Below are 17,219 nucleotides of genomic sequence, written 5' to 3'. Positions count from 1 at the left end.
TTGTGATGCTGGTAGCAGAAACCAGGAGAGATTAATTGTACTGGCTGAGTTTTCTAATTTAAATGATGTGTCACCAATATTCTATTGCAGGGGCTGCTTTCAGAAATACACAAGCGAGTCGGATTTGGCACATGTCAGAACTGTATTGAACCAAGGAAAGAAAACAGAAATCAAAAATCTAATCAGAGAGCATCATGTTGACCTGCTTTTATAGCCACCAGAACAAGCACATCCTCCAGCGATTAGTCCTGTTGTATTGTTTGCCTGAGAAACACACACAAAACAGACAAGAACCTTCATAAAACAGAAAGATTTGAAAGAGCAACCAATCTAAAGGAGGCAGCTCTTCAGAGAAAAGATGACATGCTGCGCAGAATACCTGTGGAAGACTTGATTGCTAAGAATGTAGTTTATCACTCACCGTGCCTTTCTTCCTACTTAAGTTAAATGAATCTAAGCAAAACCTCTGCAACAATACAGTCACCTTATTCATTTTATCAGCTGATTGAAGACCTAAAAATGATCTTATATACAAAAGGCTCTTCTCCTGTCCTAGCTGCTACCAAGATATAAAGTCCTACTTCCCTCAGATGTAGAAACTGCAAACTATTCCAGTAGCAAGTTACAGGCAAGATCAGAAAAACATTATGGTTCTGCAATTTTGTTCCGTGCACAACAACATTAGCTGATGCTATCCAAGCTGCTCGTAATCTGAAGCAAGAACTTAAGTCATCCAAATGTTTATGGACGTTTTTCTGGCGAGTGAGCCTGATAAACAGCTTTCAAGTAAACAAGTGGTTTTGTACAATGTTGCTTCAATCCTTTGGTCTGAAATAGCCAAAATGAAAGCCTCAGAACATTATCCAAAGCCAGGTGACTGTCGTTTACAGAGGTCAGCTACTTTTGTGCCAGAGTTTCTCTTTTGGTTGATATACAAAGAGGCATCTAATTCAGCCAGCAATGTGTATCATCCTTCCGAAGACATTCAAAGAAGTCCCTTTCAGCTGCGGAGCATGTAGTACACCGGACCCTCGCTAAAATGCGGGATTTGGGATCCATGCATGGTACCGCGTTAACGCGGGAACCGAGTTAAAATGAATTATAATTAAGGTAATTAAATTAGGGATCCATGGCCGCTACCACGTTATATGCGAATTCGTGCTATATAGACGTGCGTTCTAGTGAGGGTCCAGTGTATGTAACAGTTGCAAAATTATCACACCACTGCACATAACCCTTAGCGCACAGCTACACCATGAGTTTGGGTCTTGCAATGTAATTGACATAGAAGAAAGAAGCTGGCCCTTGTCAGATTGACCCTCACAAGCCATGTTCTGTGTGAATATGCAAAAGTTTTGAGGGAAAGAAGTGACCTAACAAGAAGTAGTGAAGTCAAGTCCAAGAGTATTACTGAAAACAGCAGACCTTGGTGAAGAAGAAATGGGAGATTTGTGGTAGGTGCATTTGATTCTGGTGATTAATGTAGCTTCTTGAGGCCCAGTCAAGAAACCTGGCAGCAAAACATTTGCTGACATGGCCAAGAAGATCAAATTTAAATCTGGCAAGGAAGGGACAATCACAGCAGCCAACAGTCCAGAAAATTGTTTTTCGCAGAGCCCTGTCCTTAACAAGATGCAAAGATGATGTTTCAGTGGCAACTGTTCTTATTCATCCAATCAGACCTGTATTAGGATGGAACAGTGAGAAAAACAGACAAAGCTAAATTTGGGCATCAAGCTGGAAGTTCAAGCTAAAAGAGTCCTTGAGCTAAGGATACGTAAAAAGAAACCAGAGTGTACATCAGAGATGCCATGGCTGTCATACAAATGATGGCTGGACACAAATTCCACACATTTGATGAATTGGCTGCTGAGTACTTGAGGCAAGGTACTAAAAGGATTTGACAAAGCTAATTCTGTAACTGACTCTTTGAAAGATATGACAACAGTAACTCTGTGAAAACTTCAGAAAGACAGCGCTGGACAAGATCTAAGACTGGATTCAAGAAATACCAGGTGATAAGTGGACACCCTGGAAAAAATTTCTGTATGTGGCATCTAACAAACAATCACTTGTAAAATTCCTCTGTGAATATATGGTTCAAAATGCACCCAAGTGTGTAGGAGTACACCCAACACAAACACTCCTTCTTGCTGGAGGTTTTTCCAATAGTGAAGTAGTAAAGTCCATCACCAATAGGGGTGTTGAAGAAACCCAAGTCTTTTACAGTATTATAGAGGAAGCAGACACAGGATGCTTTTGCATACCGTATGTGCCAATATGAATTTTCTGTCTCTTGGTGTCCGAGGAACCACATTAATTAGGTCACCAGATACAGATGTTTTGGTTCTTGCTGTTCACTACTTTCTAAAAACGGAACACACAGAAAACATGTGGATTGAAACAGGCACCATTACCAGCACCAGTGACAAGCACTGCTTCATACGCAGACGTGCAATCTGTGATCCACTCACTCCTGACTTCTGCAACATACTTTCTGCCATACACGCATTAACAGGACGTGACTCTGCATTATCCCTGTTCGGTACTGGGAAAAAAATCTGTGTTTAATATTATCAGAACGAAGGGAGCTTACCACTTCAGCGATCCTGCCAAATTAGGAGAGAGTGACGGACAAGCCGCAATTTCTGCAGCAAGGATGTTGGGAGCAGTGCTGTATGACCACAGAGAGAAAGAAAAGGAGACCCACAGACACCTGAATTGTTTCTGCCTCAACCTAGCCATCAAAAAGGACAAGTCACTAGCCAAACTCCCACCATGTGAGGACAGTTTTGAAAAACATGTCAAAAGAGGATCTTGGCAATCAAAAAGTTAGACGTCTTCACACGTACCTAAACCAGATATTGGATTACCATTGCAACATACATGGAAAAATGTGGATGATGAACTGCTTCCTGTATTCTTCAAGGGCCCAATGGCATCTGAGCTTCTACAAGATCTCATTTGTGCCTGTACCAGTAGGAATCGCTGCACAATCAACTGTGTCTGTAGTCAGAACAATCTCCCCTGCATCAAACTGTGTATATACTGAAGACAGTGGTAACCCACACACTCTCAACAGAGATCACAATGATGAATAAGATGATAACGTTGACTAGAAATGTCACCAGTACTATTACATTTCACGGATACCTGGATAAATTTATTATTAGATTTTGATTTACCCTTTAGCTTGTTGTTAGGGGTGATTTGAGGTCACAGAGGAATCCAATTTTATGTTTTGAAATAATACATAGAGATATTAAACTAACAGAAACAAATGTAAATATTTCAAAGTGGTCATTTTAACATGTTGTTAGTGTCATTGTTTATTCCCATTTCTATGGTAAAGGCACCATTTGACAGTTCTATATCACACTTCATTTTGAAGTAGACATAATAAGCTTTCAAATGCATGTAGACAAGGTACATTAAGTTAATCAAATCGGTGATGTCTGCCACTTGACTAATTGAAGTCTGAACACCATTTTAAACTCACTGTGTACAAGTACAAGCTTATATTCACTTTGCACAAACCACTATCTGACACTTATTCAGTTGAATACACCAGTTTGCTTTAGTCTATTCTTGAGGATGGGCTTGTATGAGTAAATTAATAGGTTGATTAGAATAGAAGTGTTGAGCTCCCACAGCAGGGAGTTGCACGTTCTCAGAACTCTGAAAGACCAGCAATAATATACAACCAGCACATAACCAGTGAAGATACTTAGTTGCAATTGTCAGAAAACATGTATTGTCTCTATTGTTACAATACCATCATATCATTTTACCTTCGAAAGGTGAGGCTTAGAACAACACAGTGATAACCCAAAAAAGAAACCATGTTCATTTTTCTACTGAACGCACTACAGAACTATATGCGTGAGTAGCAAGGCAAAATAACACTTTAACAGATTATAGAGCACACCTCACGCCTTTTGTACTTGCATAATAATAAATAATATAATAACAACACTTCACACTACTAACACAACATTGACTTATCGTCATTTTGGTTATTGTCTCTTGCAGGTCCTCAGATATGATGGAAATGGGCACCATCATAAGCTGATGAGATAGATAGAAAGAATAAATGAAGTTGAGCCCTTCTACTATCCATAAAAACTAACATTTCAACATCCCAAATGGGTTCAAGGAAAAGAAAGCTCCTCAGATAGTCTGTGTCTCTTGTTTCAGAAATATTGTAATGTACATGTAAGAGGCTTCAAGTGCAATATTTTCATCGATCTTTATTTATGATCATATTAACAAACAATTACTTCAGTTTTTAAAAAAGGTCCTCTTCTGATTGACACCTGTCTGGATAATAATTTGCCTCCATGATAAACAATTACATTAAAAGCTGTTCAAATGTGAGGAGTGTGGGTGAGAGGGGGAGGTACCACCCCCACCTAACGTGCAAATAGCTTGTTAGTTTGTCAGCCAAAATAAACAGAATGGGCGTGCAATAGATTTAGTTAAATGCCTGAGGAATAGATGTCAAATAAATCACTTAGTTAGCCCTATCTAGCATGCTAAATTATAGTCATTTAACAAGGAGGAGGATTTCTTTTGTTAAAGCTTTTTTCCTACTCAGAATCCATCAAATGTAGCTTGTATCAGTTTGAAGTCCATATTAAACAGTAGGGGCAGTTGGTGTCCAGAATGGGTCTTTTATGCTTTCTTACAAACACTTAAAAAAAAAATCTAGAGAGAATAGTGTCTTTATGGGCTTTTTCAACAGTTAGGTCCTATTCTCCACCTAGTTCCTCAGCCCTGATTGGCAAGATTGTGGCTTCCCACTGTGGTTCTTGGGGGAAAAATGCAGGGTCCAAAATTACAGCAAAGGAGTGCATTAAACTTTACGAATGATCAAGATGTGGCACCATCGTGAGAGCCACAGTAAGTTCTCTATGTGGGAGGGGAAAGAAGAAAACCTAGCTCAGAGAAATGAAGGCAATATTCTAATCTGATTGAGAACTTTGAGGAGCTTGCAGGGGAGGGGCAGGGATGGACAGCAGGATACAAGCCTTCAGTGCACTGCGGTACATTGCCCACCTGGTCTTTTTATACCCTCACAATTCTATAGCTAAAAAAACTGCTGCAGAAATCAGCCCCTGGTCACTGCATCTCCCTGCTGTGCTAGTATCTTCTCTGCCCTCACTCTCCTTGTCATTACTCTCCACCTACAGGGAATGTTTTCCTCCAAGCCCACAAACTCATGTTCTGCCTTTTCTTCCTGCTAGACCCTATATATTATGCATCTTTGCAGCACCTGTGATAGGTTCTTACTGTCTGAGGCAGGATCAATAGAAGGTAGGCACATGGAGTGAATGAAGAATTGGGACCAACGTAAATGCATTTCATGTGGTTGCAGTGTCCAGAGACTCTTTGGCTCCGAGCTACAGTACATGGAATTGATGGGCTGAATTAAGAATGCAATGGCAGTTTTAACTATAAATATCTTGGCTTTAGTGGATTTAAAGTTAGCTTCAGTATAATTTTCCAGTTTTCTTATATTTAATTTCAGCTGATAGAGCTCTACAAATAAAACATTCAGGAGCCACTAGCTAGGCAATGTTCCATGGTTATCTTGCTGATTCTGAGCCATTGCCTCCTGCCCAAATTATGGCCACAATGTAACATAAAAGACATGCCACTAAACACTGTATGATCACTAACGCTTAAGATGCAGTTGGTTATGGATATTGGGAAGCTTGTTAATGAGAAGTCTAATGAAGGTCAAAAAACATTTGCTAGTCAATGTAAGAAATGTTGCCTCAGGAAATAAAAAAAACATACATCACAGCACATGCTGAAAGCAAAGAAAGCTGCTCTGGAAGTTCAAAATTACAATTATTATTATTTTCACTCTGAATTAGAGTGGAAATTAACAGTAATTACACCCCCCACCCCCGAAACTATTTTATTGGACCTTTTATGCTAAAACATTGCACAGAACTATAGGTAAGTAAATTAATGCACCAGGAAAAATCTAATTGGGGGTTCAAAAGGAACATAGGTTTATCCAGAAATAAAACAGAAGCACAACCATCTAAATCTCTTTTAAGGCTTGAAAGTGAATCTTGGAACCACAAACAAATTTTACTTGGCAAATCTCAAAGAACACATTGCAACACAGGATTAAGACAATCAGCAAGATCTGATGGACTAAGGCCATCTAATAGCTTAGAAATAAGGATCTCAGTTTTTAAGCAGAATGCAATGCACAGCCCAGTACATTCTTGACAGCCACATTTTGCTCTGTGGAGTCAATGTAAAGCCTTTGTAGGCAAATCAGCCATTAAGAAATTATAATGTTTCTTCCCTGAGGAGCAGAAACAAAACAGGGATAACCAGCAGGAGATCTGACTGAAACAGAAAAGAGCATACTCTAGAAATGCTCCCTAAATGGTCAGAAGATATAGGCCAAATGTTTCTTCAAAGACAACCCTTCATTTCTGTACAGCTAGAAAAAGAATATGATTTCAAACAAAAGAAATATTATGTAGTAGCAACAAACCAACGTGATGTTTAGGGCTACAAGCATTTCATTTTATTAGAGCTAAGACAGAAGGAGTTTTCCAATACCCAAGGCCAGATAGATATCTGACAGATAAGTGCACTGGAACCAACAATGATGTATTGATAAGAATAGACAAAAATCTAGGAATAAACCCAGATTACAGCTATAGTGCTTATTAAAGGTATAATCACATGTAGTAAAAGGCATGGCACACTGAACATAAAGAGAATCAGAGATCAAACTATTGACAGCAACAAAATGAGAATGTAGAGAAATATAAGAAGTAAACCAAGTTAACAGCACCTGGGAGACCTAAAAGTTGCTCAAGGCAGTCAAATAACATTCTGTGATCAATAGAATCAAATGCTGCTGACAGATCAAGCAGGATCAAGGCTACCTAAGCCACTGAAGTTTGCACGAACAAGTAAATCATGATGTGCTTTACCAAAAGTATTGGTGTTATAGCTAGGAGTGAAACCAGAGTGAAATTTCCCAAACGGTTTGACAGCTGCTAGATAAGACAGTGCAAGTAACTGCACCACAAACACACTTCCTAGAGATGTGGCCAAAACACAGGTAATTCATTGGCAAAGTTTTCTCACAATGCACATTTTTTGCTTCCTAGTGATGCCCAGTAAAGAGATAAGATAACTTCTGACACTTGCCTAAATTTATTATATCATTCAAACAAACACGGGACCAGACTCAGGATCTGACTTTAAGGTCAGAAGAGACTATCATGATCTTCTGATTTAACCTGCTGCACATTGCAGGCCACAGAACCTCACCCACCCACTCCTGTTTAACAAGGCTAAATGAAGTCTGGAGGGAAAGTGGTGGGACAACCGGCCTCTAATAATATCAGTTTGATCTTTGAAAAAAAGAATGACAGCCACTAAAATATTAGTAGTGTGATTTTTACATTGAGCGCTGTCCTAACTCTGCTGCCATTGAATTCAATCGGAGCCAACTGAGGCCAAAGCTGAGTGCTGTTGAAAATCCCACCCGAGAATTTTAAAATGTCAAGTATTTGAAAAAGAAAAGGACCTAGTGATGTTAACACAATCTAAAAATAAACTACAGGAAGCTCACATTTGCCAAGGCTTATATGTTTTTGTTCACTTCCTCAATGGTGCCAAGATAAAATATAACACTCATAGATGGATGAGCTTCAAGCAAGAGGTTGAAAGATACTTGGAGTCGTAGCTAGAAGCCTTCAAATCTGGTTTGAGGAATTAGGTTTCAAGAAAAAAAGCACAGGTATCAAGGTTTGATTTCTCACAACATTTTTGGGATTTACACTTGGACTATAATAGACAAAAATTAGGGACATGAATGGGTGGCTGAACATTTTTTTTTGTACTAATAAACATAATTTATGCTTCGGTGACATAGGTGGTTTGGGCTAATTCTCAACAGAAGGAGTCTTAGTGAAGTGGGTATCAGGATTAACAGTGCTGTGGAGGAATTGTAAAATATCGGGAATGACCTATGTTAGTGAAATGCAGCATGATTACAGGTATGTGTGTCGGAAACATTCGATACTGATGAAGTAACTACTGTTTCAATGTATCCGATGAAGTGAGCTGTAGCTCACGAAAGCTTATGCTCAAATAAATTGGTTAGTCTCTAAGGTGCCACAAGTACTCCTTTTCTTTTTACTGTTTCAGCGTCATTCATTTTCATCCCTCTGTTCTCAAGATTACTTTGTCTTGATACTGAAGGAGAAATTCTTAAAGGAACTTCTAATTAAGAGTGAAAAGATGGTATCAGTGTTCTGGGCTTTGCTCTCTTCAGTGAGTCCTGAATGAATGATCCTAGTTGTGTGCCAGATGGGCTGCGTTTCACATTGACGATGAACGATAGACACACTTCACCACGATTTAACAGCAGTTACTGCATGATTTTATTGTGCATTTGTGTACCTCTTATCATTTTCGAACATTTACATTTCATAAGGGCTCAACCATCTTTTAATGTTACACTGATTTCCTGGCTGAAGGGCTTGTTCAGCCAAACACATTTGATTCTTGGCCAACTGTTTGCAAGCTTTTATTTATCCTGACAGGCCTTGATTGCTCTGCCCAAAGCCGTTCTTGGGGTCTGTCCCAAAGTGACCCACAGATGCCATTTTGATTGGGGTATGTCTGTGGGATGACAAGGGCAGATGCAGGCAGTTAATTCTCATTCATCTCCAGTACCTGTCACCCAAGAGACAACTTGGCACAACCATATTCACTTGACTTATCTATTTATCTCTGGGAACTCAGGATGCTTATTCCAAGGAGAACCCCCTGGCTTTATCTACAGGTGTTTTACATTTTTGGTTCCACTAGAGGAAGAGAAGGCTTTCTAATTGTCTCTCTCCCCCACACTTTTGCACACACTAATCATGAGGAGCTTTTTGATCGCAATACTGTTGTAATAGAATAGAAGGGCCTTATTTAGAGTAGCGGAGGGGGAAGATCAACTCATCTGTGCCCAGTCTCCTATTCCGATCTCTATCTAGGATACTTATTAGGTGGGGAGTAACACTGCCATAGTGCTAGAAAAGCTAAGCGATGGATTAGTGTTGTGTAGCAGTATTTCTTAGGCACTGATGAGAAAAGATGTGCTCACTTTTACTAATTTCACCTCCTCTCCTTGTCTGTGTAAACTGACTTTCTGTGTCACTTTCCAAACCCTGCTACAAACTGGAGTGGGAAACTTTGCCATCTTTTCTGATGGTTTTTTTCTCTGTATTTTTCTATCCCACTGTTGAAGCACCACAGAACAAGGGATTCATTGGACCTGAAGAGGATCTGGGGAGAAGGACTGGGGGAGGGGAGAGCAGTGAAAAAGAATGGGGTAGCTATGTTTACAGCACTCCAACCCTATGCTGAGATGAGGCTTGTTTCTTCCAGCCTGTCTGAAAACTGCAATGGGCCATCCCTACAACCCAGCTTGTTGCAGGCTGGTTGATGGAAGTCTTCTTCCATGAAGACTGTAATGACTTTCTGTATGTTTTCTGCATAAGACACCCAGCAGTTACCGCATTGATAGGGGCAGCAGCAGAAGAAGAAATTACACTGTCAGACTCTTTTTACAGACGTTAACAGATATCTCTGGAATGCCAATTTGTGTCAATAACTTTGCAAATCGTAAAAATTTATTTTGTTTGCTGACATTCCTAAAGCAATAAAAGGTGAACAGGAAAAGTAAACTTGCCTCCTGTCTTAACACAGAATTCGATCTTTTCTTTTGAGGGAAAGAGTATGAAATCCCACGGGGTGAAACTTCCCTGCTGGTTGAACTCATATAGGATTTCTTTTTGTTCAGTAACATCCTTTTGCTGGTCACCTGGCTATGAGAAAGCATGATCTACAGTAAGACACCCTTGAGATGCAAAAGCCTCGGTGGCAACTAACACACAGACTTACGTGCTATCAGTTCAGCTTGTAACATACAGAGCAGCAATAAATAGCTTATACGCAGATTCTTATCCCTGGTTAAACGTCTTGGGTAGGCCACAGCAACTCTTAACCTAATTGTTATGCTAACCTTTAGCACACAAGAAGCCCATGTTGCCAGATCTCTCTCTCTAAATTACCTCACTATAATTAAAACCACATAGCTACTACATTGACAAGCGACTTATTAACCCCCATCCCAAAATGTACTCCCCACATTATTGTCTCGCTGTTTTTTGTATTCCCGTCTTTCCGTAACCCTCTGTTATCTCTTTTCTTATACTTAGATTGTAAGTTGTCTGGGGCAACGACTGTCTTTCTGTTCTGTGTTTGAAGAGCACCTGGCCTGTTCCATGACTGGGGCTTCCCTAGGTGCTATGGTAATACAAATTTTATATGCGTGTCACTCAAGCACATTCAATGCAACATTTCTCTCAAGGCCATTCAAACAGAGATGTGGAAATTTTATGTTTGCACCCATTCTACTACAGAGCTATGCAAGATCAAAGACTTTAAGACTCAATTTTGGACCCCTCTTAGGTAAACATTTTCATTTCCTACCATAAAATTGTCCCTTACATATTCAGATTGTCACATGTTTCATAAAAAGATACGATCAATGCAGTTACATTTCCCCCAAGAACTTTCTCTGGTGGCTCCTTCAAAAGGGAACCTGCTTCTCCCTAAAATTAATTTTAAATGTTTGTAAGCAATTTTTCACCTCAATTTCAGCCCAAGCACTTTGCTCCAGAATGCCATTTTGATATACAAAATAAACCAAAAGAGAAATCAAAAAATTGCAGAGCAGTGTGGCACGAGGTAGGAAGAGAATGTATGTTTTTGGTCATTTAAAATGCAGCATCTACTTCTATCTATTATAAAACCAAGACAAAGTCAACCGACAAGTGACTTCTGTGACCGAACCCATTCACATCTACAACAAGATCCACAGCAACAGATGCTTAAACAAATCTGATTAATAAAATTGTAATAAAGCTCTAGGCAAAAAAAGAAAAAAAGAAAAAGACTGGGTAACTATGAATAATTTCTTTGAACTTTATTTTTAGTTTAAGAACTACCACTTTTCAAATGGCATATTGCTCATACGGATGAAGTTTGTCATCTTGGCCCAATTAACTGCCTAACCTAACCTGATCAAGATATCACTTCTTAAAATAAACCTGGCTATTTCATTTTCAGGCTAGTTCATAGTTTCATCCTGCACACACAAGAGAATACATTTCTACTTATTCGTCTTCAAAAATTAAATCCATAGGTTTTCACAGCAATCTCCCTTTCTACAGTTGTGTCATCCTGGCATAGGGCAACATGTAAGTGGTTGACAAGAATCACTATAATTGCTCAGTTCAAGCCACTCTGGACTGAAGGCCTGATTCAAAGCCTGTTGAAGCCAATGGATTTTGGATCAGGCCTAAATGGAAACAGTTCTACTGCGTGTCTGACCCTGGATGCCTGAAATCAATAGGTGCTTTGCTGCTAACTTCACTGGACACAGGATCAGGCTCAAACTACACAAGACAAAACAGGATTCCACAGGATCAGGAGAGTTGTTACATACTGTACTACTCTCCCACCAGTAAATAGCTGGAAGCATGCCATTCTTTACACCCATGTCGTTGATGTTTATTAGATGCACAGTTCTGAGTTCCGAATTTATACACTGCTTCATCTCAGAGATCTTCATCTCTGCATGACTAATTTCTGTCCAGATTTAACTGAGACTGGTTTATTTCACTGTAAAACTATCACTTGCTCTGCTCCATGTAATTAAGAACATCACCAAGGGACTATTTAGCAGGACTTCAAATGCTTCAGTGTCACTAGTTTTAATTTCCAAACTTTTGAAATACTCTTTCAAATGTATCAATGGTGTCCTGTATTTTTTTTAAATAAAGCTAAATATCACAATTAGTATTGAAGACTGCATTCCACATGGGAGGAAAGAATACCTGTCAACTTTAGAACCTGAGATTGCTATTGACGCCACCATGTCTGTGCCAGTTTCCTTGAAACCACTTGCCAGGATGCATGTTAGTTGTAAGTTACATACAGCAAGGTCTTTATGAAAGCAGCGTAAATGAAATGGTGACAACACTTATAGTATTTGCTGTTTCCAGAATATCTTTTGGAATATACAACATTCTGACAGTAAAGACAGTTTAAGGAAATGCCATCAGTGCTTGATGCATATTCTGCTTTTATGGTTGCAGGTAAAAAGAAGCAAAAAAAATCTTGTAAGATGTCTGCTTACAAGTCAACATTTCACCCTCTAAAATAACAATGCCTAAGGATCAGTCAATCAAATTAACAAGATCTGAATATCCCCCAGCTTCCCAAATTCTCTTCAGGGGCAAGCACAAGGAACAGTAACTTATGCAAATATGTCCCAGTTTCCTACTCAGGTCTGTCTTTCATCTCCTTATTCTGCCTTTTCCATCTGACAACACGCAGCATGGCTTTTCCCACAATGCTCTGTCTCTCTCTCTCTCTCTCTCTCTCTCTCTCTCTGTCACACATACACCACACACACAGTCTCAAACAGACTGGAGCAAACACACACGCGCACGCTCACACACATCCATACACACTCCCTCCCCCCAAAAGAAACCAACTTACCCACAAGTTATATTTCATTCAAAAACTAGTCCTCCTCTGCTCCCCCTCCTCTGTTTTTTCTGCCTCTCTTCTGTTGCAGAAAAAGGCCACATATGTCTGAAAACACTTCTAGGCAGAAACCATCTAGTGCAGAACAAAGACAGCCAGGGTTGCCTTAATCTCAGCATAAGGCAGCCAGTAGCTATTTTCAAGCTTGTTCTCTCTCTCTCCCCCCTCTGAGGGCACCCTGCGCTGCTCTGTTTCTCCCTCTCTCTCTTCTCTTTGCCTGTCCAGCCACTGCACAACACACATCAATTATTCATTGCTTGTCTCCCGGTTTCCAGGCAAAACCAATCACAGATGGAGTCTTGCTAATGGGCTCATGCCGTACTTGCCAACAGGCTATTTGTGCTCAAGCTACAACCCTCCAGAGACAATAAAGAGAATCAGGTTAAGCTTTAAAACTTCACACATACACGAACAGACCTGAAACAGCGATGTGCATGTCAGCATCCATATGACATTGCTTAGGAGCATGTCTTCAGCGCCCAGGATGCAAGAAGGCTGCTTTAAATCTTCTGAAAGGGTTTTAAGAAAAATCAAACACTCAGAAAATCTCACCTCAGCTGCATGTTACTGATATGGCTGGTTTTCTTTTCTGTGTCTAGTGATCCATCTCTCCCATTACACACCTCTCTCTCATCCATATACACATCCCCTTCTCTCTCTCTCTCTCTCTCACACACACACACACCACACACACACACACACAAGCAATCACAGCCACTTTGCCCAGAAGGGAGAGAGAGAAAGGAGGAGGGGAGGGGGAAAAAACCCAGGCAGCTCACATTTCAAACTTGCAAGGAGGGGTGGTGCTTAGAGCACTAGGACAAAGCCTCTTTATTTGGCATCCAGCCAAAATACTAAAATAAAATCCCTTGATCAATTAATTTGAAGCAACTCTAGTTCGAGTGTGTATAACAAATCCTTAAAGGTGCAAAGGCTGAAAAGCCTTCAGAATTGGAAAAATTACTACACTTGTTTCCCCTCCTCCCCTGCTCAGAATGCTGTTGACTAAATTCATCAAACTAGTCATGCTAATTAGCGCCAAGAGAAGCCTCTGCATTTAGGCAGTGCTGGTGGCTTCCTATGTGACGAGGAATCAGTCCACTGGAGGCAGAGTGGGAGGAAGTGAATGGACAAGTTTTCTAGTCGGATGAATGTTAAATATGCATCAGGGGCATGACTGATCTGAGTTACTTGTTGAAACACAGAAAGGTTGGTTAGTGCCATTTTATCAGCACCTATATCAGAATTTCTTTTTGGGGGGGGTGTGGGGTGGGTTGTGAGGAACGAAGGAAGGACTGTGTTACTTGAGACTTCATTTTTATTTAGCCTTGATAATCCAAGATACTGCAATAATACTGAGCATTTATGTATCATTTAAATATACAAAGCAACATCCAAGTATTTAGCCCTGCCAAATGGATAGGAAATATTATGTGTAATTTACAGATGGGGAAACTGAGGCACAGAGCAATGACGACTGTGCTTTCAAAGGAGCCTAAGGGAATTCAATGGAAATTCTATGGCCTGCTTTGAAAATCTCACTCAAATGATTTCCTCAAGACCACAGAGAATGGCAGGATTAGAACGCAGTTCGAGCCCCCTCAACTCCCTACCTGTGGCTCATTCTTCTTACTAACTCCAATAATTTTCCATGTAACATACTAAAACCGTTTAAGTTTAAAATTAGACTTGTGCGCATTTTAAGTCAGTTCAACACTTCAAAGTATTCTTTACAGAGAAAGAAAGATATTTCAATAAGCTCTTCTGGGTAAAGGCTTTCTGTATGGAGTTGACAATATAAAAGATAAGAAAGAAACGTACAGGAAGTGTATGTGACTTTTTTCCCCTCCTCTGAGGGAAAACTGGCAGTTTAAGTTGTGGCTGACCAAGAATCAGCCTTTTCCTGACATCGCATCCTGTGGTAAATAGCCGCTTCCTTCCCAGGCACAACCTTCACAAATGTACCTCCACTTCTTAAAGGGGCACTGGGACATTTTAGCATAGAGCTCACTGAGTTAATATGCTGCCGCTTCCATGCCAAAAAAAGAAAATGGACTATAAATTAAAAAAAAAAAAATACTAGCAGATCCACCTACATTCCTTTTTGTTAAAGAACCGAAAAAGGCTCTGCATTTGTTTCCAGTATTCACAATTACTCACCAAACCATGTTTTAAATAAATAAATAAATAAATAAATTAAAAGTGTCTACAACATGATCGATAAGGTCAGCAAACTACCAGAGATACCAACATGTGGTTCTGCTTTGAAAAGTGATTTCATAAAAATGACATTGTCAGGTTCAGTGTTTATTTTTTTTCCTGTGAATCCAGATCACACAAGTAAAAATACATTTTATTTTCACTAACTTCCAACCCTGAAAATACAGCTTCAGGTCAGACAGTCAAACGGGGTTCTCTCTTCCTCTCATAGTTCTGGCAGTGTAAAAAGGTGCTTGCTGCAAGTCAAATTCTCCTCTCAGTTACACCTCCGCAAACCCCAGAGCTGCACAAGTTCAACTAACAACAGAATTTAAAAACAATATGGTTTACACAGGTGTCACAAAGGGCAAATTTGGCTTATATAAGCATTAGTATTGATGCATGTATGAGATGGAAGGAATCCAGCTAGATTCTTACAGCCCAGAGAGAGAGTCTGCAGGACTGATAGAAAAAACAAACAAACAAACAAACCTCAAAACAAAAAATATTTTAATTTGCAAACTGATCAAATCTGAGATGGAGGCAATGAGAGAAACACACAGAATCTCATGAACCTGTTTTTATCACTTTTCAGAATAGAACTGCACTTTAAGAAGATGTGAATTATATTGATTGGCAGGCAGAGAAAATGATAACATGCCTGAGTTTCAGATGACAATGTTATTTGGAACTGGCAAAACTATGAGGAATTTAGGATGATAATCCTGAACAAAGACCAAATTCCTTGCTGGTGTAACTCCACTGATTTCAGAGTCTGAAATTATGCCCGACGAAAAAATTAACCCAAATATTCACTTTATTTATACATTTTATATATACAATTTAAAAATGTAAATTTATATGTACATATATACATACGCAGAGTGCTGTGCTGGTTTCAGATTTTATTGCAATTACAAAACTTTCACATAGCTCTAATCCCAATGTTGTCATATTGCATAGTAAAAAAAACAGGATTTTTTAAGATCATCTGGAGCAGCCTTTTCAAAATCAAGATTGACTGCTTCCCTGCATGAAAACCACACTGAAATCTGAGTTTTCAGAAGAAAATATATATGGATATAATTTCCACTTTGATATGTTTACACTTTTTTTAAACTTTCATTAAAAAAAAGATAACTATTTTTTTTCTGCTATTATATTCACTTTCCAGTGTCAGAGCGTAGGTTTCTCTTTAAACTGCCTGACTTTTCAACGGAAGTGGTTTAGAGTAGACAAATCATTTATCTAAAAATTATGTACTTACTTCTCCTTTGACAAATCTTCAGCAGGTTTTAATCCCACCCTGCCACTTGAAATACCACTTTCTGTGATGTCTTTTGAGTCACAGTTGTCAGAGGAATCTGGCACTGTAGTCAAATGGATTAAATCATACTTCATAGCCTACCGTATTTTGGCAAAGAAATGGTTTATCATTTGTAGAAATTAATCATAAGAGTTTTTTCTGCAGGGCAAATTCCCAATCATTTTTAAGATTACTATGTTTAAGCCCCAATGACAGCAGTTTGTCAAATTACATCATAGGAAGGGTTGTCTCGTGCAGTGATAACTATTAACAAGACTCACTGAAGTCATTTACTACTGGGAGGAGTGTATGTCTGTGCTGGGGAAGCCATTTTTAAAAACCAGTGTAGGAGAGCAAGCCCAGTGGCTGTGCTTTGTGTTGCCATTTGGGAAAACACAGATTCTACTGCCAGGAAAACCGCCTCACTCCTGTGACTAGAGAAGCCTGGTGTCTTTTGGACTCTCAGTGTCATTCAACCCTTGAGGGAAGAGCGATGAGTGCTTTATTTGCAACACCTCTAGCTGATTAAGGAGAGATGGTGATAGGCTCCCAAAGGAGTACTGCCCAGCACTTATATCTACCTTGAACTATAAACTCTTTAAGGCAGGGACTATCTATTTTTGCATACTGTGCAGTGCCAAGCACATTACTAATGCTAAATAAAACCTAAAAAAATAAACAATAATAATAATAATAAACAAACAACAATAAACATTTCTCAGCAAGCAGAAGAATGAAAGTAAGTGGGCTGCAGTGTCACTACAGTGTCAGACACACACCATCAGTGGTGCCCAATGTATTGGGGTATCATGATACTCCAGTGTGGTTTCATTATCGTGGCAGGCCAGACACTAATGTGGAGGGGCAAAGCAGTTTAGAGACATGAAGTGCAGGGCGTGGAGGAACCACTTATGCTCTTTGTCAAGCAGCAACGATGTCAGTTATTCCCAATTCTGGAATAACATGACACTTTGTATAACTAAAGTATAACTGCCGACTTGGCAAGTTACCCATAATGAAAGAAACAGAGCATCTAAAATTATCCAAAGGCCCA

General features: G+C 39.5%; 1 protein-coding gene across 11 annotated transcripts in view; it reads right to left on the bottom strand.

The window, feature by feature from the left end:
• The window catches only part of ZMIZ1 (zinc finger MIZ-type containing 1), a 478,186-nt gene that overhangs the window by 102,072 nt on the left and 358,895 nt on the right, over positions 1–17,219 (bottom strand). The window contains exon 1 of one of the 11 annotated variants that reach the window (XM_074958675.1): positions 13,213–13,341. The exons of 9 other annotated variants lie outside the window; for them this stretch is intronic. Coding sequence is in view for 1 of the 2 variants with exons in the window: in XM_074958673.1 (XP_074814774.1) it covers positions 13,078–13,108 (31 nt within the window). In the remaining variant the exon portion in view is untranslated. Of the gene's footprint in view, positions 1–13,077; positions 13,124–13,212; positions 13,342–17,219 lie in introns of those variants that run through there. One more of the 11 variants, XM_074958673.1, reaches the window with a different exon arrangement.

The sequence above is a fragment of the Natator depressus genome, chromosome 7 (genome assembly GCF_965152275.1).
Source record: "Natator depressus isolate rNatDep1 chromosome 7, rNatDep2.hap1, whole genome shotgun sequence".
NCBI lineage: Eukaryota > Metazoa > Chordata > Testudines > Cheloniidae > Natator > Natator depressus.
Note: the sequence above shows the minus strand (reverse complement) of the source record. Positions and strands in the feature narration are given on the sequence as shown.